This window comes from Carlito syrichta, unplaced genomic scaffold, assembly GCF_000164805.1.
Source record: "Carlito syrichta isolate Samal-C Ts95f unplaced genomic scaffold, Tarsius_syrichta-2.0.1 Scaffold288421, whole genome shotgun sequence".
NCBI lineage: Eukaryota > Metazoa > Chordata > Mammalia > Primates > Tarsiidae > Carlito > Carlito syrichta.
This window is the reverse complement of record NW_007232517.1, coordinates 39,610-50,282: the sequence shown is the minus strand read 5'-3', so window position 1 is coordinate 50,282 and position 10,673 is coordinate 39,610. Positions and strand designations below refer to the sequence as shown.

Below are 10,673 nucleotides of genomic sequence, written 5' to 3'. Positions count from 1 at the left end.
ATTACAGGCTGAGCCACTGAGCCCGGCTAAAAGAAATATATCTTAGATGGAAAGAAAATAAGGAAGTAAAGCAAAAGTTAACCCGGGAGAAATTTTTTCACTAACAGATTATTTAAACCACCAGTTCACAATGCACTGGGAGACTTACAGATACTTTGTATGGTATATCTAGGCACAAAGCACATACACACATAGGATTTGAAGTGGCTGCTCACAACAGGAGCTTAAAGAAAGATATGGGAAAAAAGACACTTTAGAAAAGAGATGAAACATTCAAATTGCAGGGAGCAAAATGAAAATTAGAAAAGTTAACACATATTTGTTTTTATTTATAGATAACTATCACATGAATTATAAAGATGACAAAGGATGTTAGACTGGAACTTGGATAGGTGTATGCATGCTATGGCTAAGAGTAAACAATGTTCCTACATATTATGGTTAATGAGAACATTATCAGTATAACAGGGGTTGTGATTATTTAAAAATATGCAGAACTCATTTCATCTGTGCTTTAGAAATAACTGTATATAGTGTTGTAAGTTGAAAAGAATTAAAAATAACTAATACCAAATATACACCTGTGTATTAGAATTCAGAAAAAGCTGCATTCTGTAAAGTCAATCAGCTGTATTAAAAATGACACAAATCCAAAACAAGATACATGTTATATAAAAAGGGACATTTCCTTACTGCATTGAATCCACAGTTTAATCCATGAAATTTCCTTGTAATTATCATTTAGACAGAAGCATGCAAATTGTCTTAGAATCTACTTAAGCGCCTTCCCCAATCCACTAAGGCTGCACTCTCCTTTTCAGGAACTAAGCAGGTATTCGGGTAGCTGCTTCCTCTTCTGCATCAGCTCGGTTTGCATTAATTTCTGCGAGGGTTCGGCCAAACCGTGCCCACTCATCATTGCGGGGAACAGCAATCTGCTGTTAAAAGGAAGACAATGTTTTATGCGCACTGAAATAAAGATTATCTTACCCACTATTATTCAGTTTGTTTTCAAATAATTTTTCCATTAAAAAGTAAATAATTGATCTGAATGGTCTTTCCATAATTACAGGGACTATAACAATGATTTATAACATTTCAAAACAAAAGACAGTGTTTGTGAAGTGTGTTGTGACAGCCTCAGAAATGACTTTGCTATTATCACCACCAGTGCAAGACAGAATAACAATGATGCTTTGTAAATGTAACTCCTGTGCACCATCTCATGGATTTTGCTGATGGGGAGGAATTCCTTTAAAAATTTATACCTTATTTTTGCACCATTCCTACTATGAAATAGCTTTTGAAGCATGGTTCATAAGCGCTGGTTTCTTATAAGTACTTATTTTTGTTTAGAGCATAAGGATAACCTTTTGTGACACCTTAATTCCTCCATCAAAAGCTATGCTTTTGTGGTACTATCTACCACTTTAGTGTTATACTAATAGCAAAAGGAGAAGAGAGGCGTGTGATGCTTTTGTCTTACAGAGGCAATCCAATAAAATATTTTTCACAGATGCCATGGTAATATCATAGGAGTCTGACATTGCCATGTTAGGGTATAAACCACTCAGTGTGGCAAACAGATGTGCCTGCTTCTAAATCTATACTATGTGATAGGGTAGTACTAGTCACAAATGACTAGTCCCATTTTAATTAATTAAAATTCAAAGAAATTTAAAAAGCAGTTCTTCAGTTGTCTTAGCCACATTTTAAGTATTCAACAGCTATGTGTGGTTACCATATTAGACAATGTAGATACTGAACATTTCCATTTGTGCAGTAGTTCAATTGGCTGTTCTAAATGATTCAATCTACCTCCCACCAGATCCAATTGCTAGAGGCCATGGGGTATCCAGAGATGATGGGGAATCATGAGGCATAGCAAAAGAAAGTGACGAGGGCTAGTCAGGGCTAAAACGAAGGAAGTCCATCATGGGCATTTGCACGGCCAATCAGAGCACCAAAGATGAGAGAGTTGCAGCTTATCCAGTTGGACACAATTATAATGGCTTTGCTTCAAGGCTCAAGACACAAGACTCACATTTCACACAGACATCAAATAATCTGAAAATATATTACTTTTGGTTTCTACTACCTGATCCAAATAACTTGATGAATAAAGACAAATAAATCTTATCTCAGTATCAATTCTATAAAACCCCAAAGTCCATATATAACTCCAAATTCCTTCTCCCTGAGAGTTTCTAATTTCCGGTAATGCATACTTCAAGAAACAAAAAGGTACTTCCAACATATAATATTACCCTCAGCATCTGTTGCATGGGAGCAAAGAACATCCAGTTATGAAAGAAAATTAACTTCAAAAGTTGCTTCTGTGGTAGAAAGTAAATTTTATCTTTATAACAATATGGTTTAGACATTCATGAACTTCAAGACTAAGTTTAACCACAAAGATACCTTCACTACAATGTCACCAAATAGATGCGTCAAAATTACAGGAAGTGAGTTCCATACCTCGCCCACATCATATATAACAATCTGTCCTTCAGAATCACCCACAGCAATCTCTCTTCCAGAATGGGTCCACCTCACACGGTTAAGAGCAGGATTACCCTCCACAGAAATACTGGCAGTTGGTACCTATAGTCATTTAAAATACAGTGCAGTGTTAAAAGTTTCATCAAGATTTCTATAAACATGTAAAACAGTGATTCTTCTTCTAATCTGGCCACATTTTTAAAACAAAGATGAAAATAGAAAGAATTTTCCCAACTTTCTCCCTATTCAGTGATATATTATGAATGACATTATAGTCAATCCTTGAAAATAGCTTGGGAAAATAACTGAAGTCCTTATAGAAGAAATTCTTACAAGACTAGCTACATCATTCTGAAAGATCTTCTCTTTAATAAAGGATTCTTTGTTGTTTTAACTTCAAGAGTCAAGCTGTTTGAAAACATATGGCCAAAACCCATTTAAAAAGAAAACATTTCAAAAGTCCTTATAAACAGATGATAGTTCAATTTTCGAGGACAGGAATCACTCGTGTGGCTTGTATCTGAGACCTATATTTGATCCACAGTTCCTAGAAACAGTTCACTTGGAAGGTGAGGTACGAGTCTTTCCAAAGCCACCTGTTTCCTTGACCTGACCAGATGGAGGCAGGATGCTGGAACCAATACAATGGCACAAGCCCCCTGGCATCTGACTGTCCCTCTCCTATGCTCAGGAAAAAGAGGTTGCTTAGCCTCACACAGAGCAAATTCTCAGTGTTTGCACGTACAATTTTGAAATCTGACAAAAATAAACCTTCTAATTGATATCAGTCATCCCCAAATGATTAATTTAGCTACCTAAAATGCCAAAATATATCTTGATATATTTGTTGAGTTAACTATTAATCATATCCTCAAATCTCTAACACAGAAATCCAAATTAAGAAGACAAAATTAGTACCACTCTAGGTAGCTAGGAGAGATGTTGGAGAAGGCACTGAATGACTTTCTTCTCAACAACTGTTGCTGATAGAAATGCTAGCATTACTTCTACCACCAAAAGCAACATAGAACATTTTAAGCTTCTCTGAGTTGGTAAAAATACACATGGCTTAAAAAAAAAGTTAGTTGCAGTCAAACTTAATTAGTAATAAATAATTTTAATATACAATTAGGAAACTTGATAGTTTTTATATTTATTTTATAGTAATTAACACTGTTTTCAATCCTTCATGGAAAAGCTATCAAAATATACTTTTTCTTCATTCATACAAGTAGGCTAAGACTAATTTTTTTGTTGTTGTTTTATTTTATTTTAAAGAGGTGGGGTACAATTCAGGGTTAGGTATACAAATGTTCATTATGCAGGTACCCTTGTTGATGAGGTGTGCCTCTTCCTCCCCTGGCAGTTTCCCTCAACTGCCAGTCCCACCCCTGCTTGACTAATGTTTATGGATGATATATGATCCTATCAAGGCTAAGAGATAATTTAGGCACTCAGAATTAAGGTTAACATATTTCAACAGTCTGAAACTATCTGCTTCCTAGACTATGAATGAAGAATATCCCAGTTGCCTTATGAATGAGACTTTGCCAGGACATTAGAGACATGATAGTGCTTTTCAGAAGTAAAAGAAAATGCCCCAGTGCTCTTGGCAACATTATTTCTCCCTTCAGTTCTGCACAGCATGCTGTTTATTATTTAGGGCACAAAGCTTATTTGGTTTCTTTGTGATGAAGCTACAATCACAGAGCCCTTTTACATTCTTTGGGATAAAAGGAATTTCACAAATTATTCAATAAATATCCAATTTTCTATTTTTCAGTGCAATTTTTGTTATTTTCCTACTCACCTCCGTGTCATTATTGAGATTCCACAAATCCAGTCTCCCCATGCCGTCCACACAGGCAAACAGGGCTGGGTGGGTTGGTGACCACATAACATCATAAACATAGTCCGAATTATCTTCAAATGAATACAAAGGCTTGTTATTCTGAAAGGGAAATGATGATTCATAGCACAGTCAAAATATAGCATACACATTAATCACTAAACTACTTATCACTGGAAAAAATGTGACATACATTCAACAGGTGTGATAACATTTTGTGATATTTAACTCAGCCTAGAAAAAGTTCTGATAGTTTGCTTCACTACAGAATTACCTGGCATTATAAGCTAAGAATCAACTACTAGACCGTATTTTTTTTTAACTTGTAAATAGCATACTGTTTTAAAAAAGGAGCAGAACATGCTTCAAAAACATTTGTCCATGAGAAGATTCTGGGAAGATAAGAACAGTGGTAGTGCATCTTTTGAATCTCCTCTAAATCTCCCCATAAAATCAGATAAAGCAAAGAAGTAGCAAGATCAAAGGTTCACAATATCTACAACCAAATCAGGAGATAATAAGCAGATGGAAATAGATCTCTGACAGCTGTAAGACCTACACAGTATCAGTATCTGTGTGGAATGAAGAGAAGGGAAGGTGCGAGACCTTCTAGCAGATGGAAAACAGAAGAACCTCACAAACACTGCAGTGTGGTAGACCAGTCTGAGGAGAGCGGCAGAAATTAGGAGATCCTGGCACAATTCCATCTATAAGTACAGCTGGACCCATGCACAGGTTCACTTACATACATTTTCTTCTGCCTCTGCTACCTCCGAGACAGGAAGACCAACCCCTTTACCTCCTTCTCTTTCGTAATCTACTCAACATGAAGATGAAGATCTTTATGATGATCCACTTCCACTTAGTGAAGAGTAAATATAATTTCTCTACCTTACGGTTTTCTTTTTCATATTTTTTATTTTTATTTTTTAGAGATGGGGTCTCGCCAAGTTGCCCAGGCTGGTCTCAAATCCATGGGCTCAGGCAATCCTCTCACTTTGGCCTCCCAAAGTGCTGGGATTATAGGCGTGAGCCACCGCACCTGGCTGTGATTTTTTTTTTTCTTTTTCATGATTTTCTTAATAACATTTTCATTTCTCTAGCTTACCTTAAGAATACTGCATATAATACATGTAGTAAATAAATCAGACAGCATTATTGAAAAAGCAAAAATGGCCCATTCTGCTACAGTGATGAGAGGAAACATTGTATGGTCTGGGGACAAGCCATATTTTTTTTACACTCTTTAAGGCTATATTCCGGGTTGAAAAGTGTTCCCCTACCCCCACCACCAAAACTCATGTCTACCTGATACCCTTTAAAGGTGACTTTATTTGGAAATAGGATCTTTGCTGATGTAATCAAGCTAAGATGAGGTAATACTGCATTAGAGTGGGCCCTAAATCTAGCATGATTGGTGTCCTTAAAAAAGAAAACAAACAAAAAAAACTTGGACACAGAGACAAAAAGGTAGATTGCCATTTGATGAAGGAGGCAGAGACAAGAGTGAAGGAGCACCAAGGATTGCTGACAACTACAGATTCTCACTCAGAGTCTTCAAAAGTAACTAGCCTGCCAACACCTTGCCTTTGGACTTCTGGCCTCCAGAACCGTGAAAGAATAAATGTCTGTTGTTTTCAGTCACCCAGTTTGTGGTAATTTGTCATGGCAGCCCTAGGAAACTAATACAGATTATTTTTCAAAGCCAGGATAACTGGGGAGTTCTAGATTAATAACAAAGAGAGTCCCTATAAGTTATCTATATGAAGATAATAGTGAGATACTCCCCAGAGAACTAAGAAAGAAATATGTCATCAATTTGTACCAGAAGAGAATTAAATGGATTCTCTTTCAAAAGAAATGGACTTCAAGGTCAGAAAAACCATTCTACACAACCTGACAGAATATACTAACTTTTTAAAAAGGAATGTGTCTATTAAAACAGAAATACAAAGAAGTAGAGTCTTACAAGGAAAATGAAGCACTGTCCAGGAGAAAAGGAGTCTCAACCAATGCATTTTGATGGCAAAGCTATCTCTATTTGAAGATGACTGAATCAAGCTATCTTAGCTTGGTGCCATTAAATATTCAAATTATAAAACTTCTTTTGTTCCAATTCCTTGCTCACCAAGCAATCTTCTGATTATAATTTGGCTTCCTATGTGGATTTAAACTATAGGGAAACATGAGCTGGTCAGGTTAGCATGAGTATCTGGGCCTTCTGGCAGTTACATTTCTTACTGTAAATTAATTAATTTACAGTATATCAGTGTCTTAGGAGCCTGTTAGTTCCAGTTAGCACTCCCTGTCTAATCAACTCTAGTAGACTGATTGAGTTTCTGAATATGCAAAGGAAAGGCTGGACACTGCCCAGTGGCAAGTTTCTAAGATAAATGCTGCTGTATAGAATCGCGTCCAGATGATCAGTCAGCCTTCCCCAAGAACACTCAGACTTCAAAGTATTTTTTTCATTTTAACTTGTCTAAGTATTTTAAGCATGATTAGGATCTTTTAACCCTTTTTTACCATTGGTACCCTCTGAGAGTTAAGGTAAGGAGTTTTGAAACATCAGAAATGGTGTAGACTACAAAAGTCTGAAAAAAACGACCTATTCCAAGAAATTACATTAACAATCTTAACTTTGTCACTTTATGGTAAATATGGTTCTGAGCATTTGTGAACACATTAAAACATCTTGTCCTCAAATAAAATAATTATTGTATTTTAAGAGTAATTTGTCATGAGTACGGTTAAATATGGTAGACCATTAAGCTAGTTTACCAAGTGTACCTCTAATCAAGCTTGGTTAGAATCCTCAGGATGCCCTGAAGAAGGTTTACTCCTCACTTATTCTCCCTACCATTTTTCAGACCTGCCAAAAGTGCTTCTGTTGTGAATTTTAAATTTGGTGTTTTGAGATATAACAGAGTCTTCCAAATATATTAGGAAGCCGGGCTTGGTGGCTCAGCCTATAATCCCACGCCTTGGGAGGCTGAGGTGGGTGAATTGCCTGAGCCCGCAAGTTCGAGGCCTGCCTGGGCAACTTGGTAAGACCTCATCTCTACAATAAAACAAAAAAGTAGCCAGGTGTGGTGGCGTGCGCCTGTAGTTCCAGCTACTTGGAAGGCTGAGGTGGAAGGATCGTCGGAGCCCACCAGCAGGTTGAAGCTGCGGTGGTTGGGAGCAGCCACTGCACTCCAGTCTGGGTGACAGGGTGAGACTCCAACTCAAAACAAAAAAACAAAACAAATATATTAGGAGCAGTGTCTTCACTAGTTTAAACAACAATATGTGGAAAATAATCCATTTTTGTTTGTCTTTTATACAGGTTAAGTATCTCACACTGAAAATGCTTAGGACGAGAAGTGTTTTGGTGTTCCAATTTCTTTTGGATTTTAGAATATCTGCATTATACTTATAGTTGAACATCCCTAATCTGAAAATCTGAAATTTAAAATGCTTCAGTAGGCATTTCTTTTCATGTCATGTCAGTGCTCAAAGAGTTTCAGATTTTGGAGCATTTTAGATTTTGAATTTTCAGATTAGAAATATTCAACCTATACTAAAAATAGCTAAACTCCATAAAGTAATGAAAACAAGCTGATGAACCAGAAACTCAGTGACTGCATTACAAATCCCTGACTAGGCAAAGATTAGAGACTGGCTACAGAGATTCATTCTTCCAGCTTATGGGGACTCAATTCCCAGAGTCAAAAAGCACTTAAAAAGTAGAGGCAGAAAAGCAAAACACTTAAAGTCTGTTAAATTCATGAATGCGAAGATACTGCCTTAAAAAGTTTAAGATGAAGGAATGTTTCTACACTGCCAGTGGGAATGCAAACTAGTGCAACCTCTTTGGAAAACAGTGTGGTAATTTCTGAAAGAACTAGACACTGATCTTCCATATGACCCAGCAATCCCTCTTCTGGGAATATACTTGGAGGGACTCAAATCATTCCACAAAAAAGATACCTGCACACACATGTTTATTGCAGCACTATTCACAATAGCAAAAACACGGAACTGACCATGCTCCCCATTGAAACTGGACTAGATTTTAAAAAATTTAGTACATATGCATAATGAAATATTACACAGCCATAAAGAAGGACAAACATATGGACTTTGCGGCAACTTGGATGGATTTAGAGTGTATCATACTCAGTGATCTATCACAGAAACAAAGGACAGATTACCACATGTTCTCACTCATAAGCTGACACTGAACATTTACCATAATACTGCAAGAAAGGGATTGAGAGTAGTGGGACACTGCGGAGTGGAGAGGGTGGTGAGGAGACACATAACACCAACAAGGGTAACTTAAGAATACCTGATCTCAGCCGGGCTCGGTGGCTCTGCCTGTAATCCCCCGCCTTTGGGAGGCTGAGGTGAGTGGATTGCCTGAGCCCGCGGGTTCGAGACCCGCCTGGGCAGCAAGACCTCATCTCTACAATAAATCGAAAAATCAGCCGGGTGTGGTAGCGCATGACTGTAATTCCGGCTACTTGGAAGGCTGAGGAAGAAGGATTGCTGGAGTCCAGCAGGTGGAGCCTGCGGTGGCCGGGAGCGGCCACTGCACTCCAGTCTGGGTGACAGAGTGAGACTCCAACTCAAAAGAAAAAAAAAAAAAGAAAAGAATACCTGATCTCAAACCAAGTCAAGTAGAGACCAAAGTGAGGCCCAAACTTTACCTGTGAGATGACCACTTGCATACCTAATCCTGAATTGTACTCCACATCTTTTTTTTTTTTAAAGTTTAAAATGGAATTGGAACAATGCTTTTTGGTTTTGTTTGTCTGTTTTAAGAGACAGGGTCTCACTCTGTTGCCCATGCTGGAGAACAGTGACGTGGTCACAGCTCACTGTAACTTAACTCCTGGTCTCAAGCCATCCTTCTGCCTCAACCTTCTGAGTGGTTGGGATCACAGACCTATGTGACGACACCCAGCTAATGAAAAAAAAAATTTTAGGGAGGGTGCCTCACTATGTTGCCCAGGTTGGTTTCCTAGCTTCAAGCAATCCTCCCACCCGAGCCTCCCAAAGTGCTGAGATTACAGATGTGAGCCACTGTGCCTCGCCAGAACAATGTTTTCAAGGAGAGATTATTTAAAAACATTGCCTATTATTCATTACCACTCATTATTCATTAACATTACCCACTACTCATTATTACAGCACAGAGGCTCTAACAAGTTTTTCAGAAGGGCAGAAATAAATACCAACAGCACAATTAACTAGAAAGTGTAAATTCAAGATCAAAATAGGAAGCCACAGTATGGCCAAATATAAAAATATTTACTTAGAGCTTATTGCTTCTCTACCCTTCATAGATAGAGTGGAACTATTTGTGTGTAGAAAAGTCAGAATTAAGAGTAATTATTCAGATAAAGTTTTAGAGGGCCCTTGGGCAGGCATAAAAACACCCTGCTCTATGCTGGCCTATCCCTTGGTCACTAAAATTGGAGGGATATTGGATGTAGAGTGAGAGGCATGTATCAGAGTTGAATGAATAAGTGAGTCTTCAATAAGGCTCAAGAAAGGAAGCAATGCCTAGCCTAATAAGCCAGGAAAGAGATAGGCCCAACTGTCACTCTTAGTCAGATGGCACTTCTATGTTGAAATCTAGTAAAATATGAAAACAAAAGTATAAACCACCAATCAACTAGCTGTGTAGAACTACAAAACAAAGTAACAGTCTACTATCACAAAAAAGTTTTGTATTCGAGTAGGCAAGGTGAACTCTTCATTTTCAAATTCTGTTATTAATATATATAAGGAGGCTGACAAACTGATATCCTGAGATATATATTTTTAAATCTACAAATAGCTAAAAGATTATTTTCAATTACTGAAAAAGAAGCTGGCCAACAACCTAACAAAGATGTAGTATCTCCTGTGACCAGGACTACTAAGATGAAAGCACATCTAGAAATCTAGCAACTTATTTCTCTAAGAAACACTTGGCTTCATCTTTCCAATTCTGCATCTTGCTTTAGTTTTACAGGCTAAGTACAGTTTATTTGAAATGCTTGAAACCAGAACTGTTTCAAATCCCAGAATTTTTTTGGATTTTGGAATACTGTAAATTCTCACTAAATATCATTGATAGGTTCTTGGAAACTGTTAACAGTTAGGGAAAAATCATATAACAAAACCAATGTTACCACAGGCTAATGGATATAAGCAAGCATTAAGTTCCTACAGAATTATTTCTGGACATAGAAATGCCACCAAACGCCAGGTTCAGTGGCTCAGCCTGTAATCCCGCGCCTTGGGAGGCTGAGGTGAGTGGATTGCCTGAGCCCGTGGGTTCCAGACC

General features: G+C 37.6%; 1 protein-coding gene across 1 annotated transcript in view; it reads right to left on the bottom strand.

Moving 5' to 3' along the window:
* Positions 1-302: 302 nt before the first annotated feature.
* The window catches only part of DYNC1I2 (dynein cytoplasmic 1 intermediate chain 2), a 37,916-nt gene continuing 27,545 nt past the window's right edge, over positions 303-10,673 (bottom strand). Inside the window, exons 13-15 of the mRNA XM_008053759.1 lie at positions 4,313-4,453; positions 2,479-2,604; positions 303-938 (exon numbers count right to left, since the gene is read on the bottom strand). Of these exons, the coding sequence (XP_008051950.1) occupies positions 825-938; positions 2,479-2,604; positions 4,313-4,453 (381 nt within the window). The 3' untranslated portion in view covers positions 303-824. The remainder of the gene's footprint in view (positions 939-2,478; positions 2,605-4,312; positions 4,454-10,673) is intronic.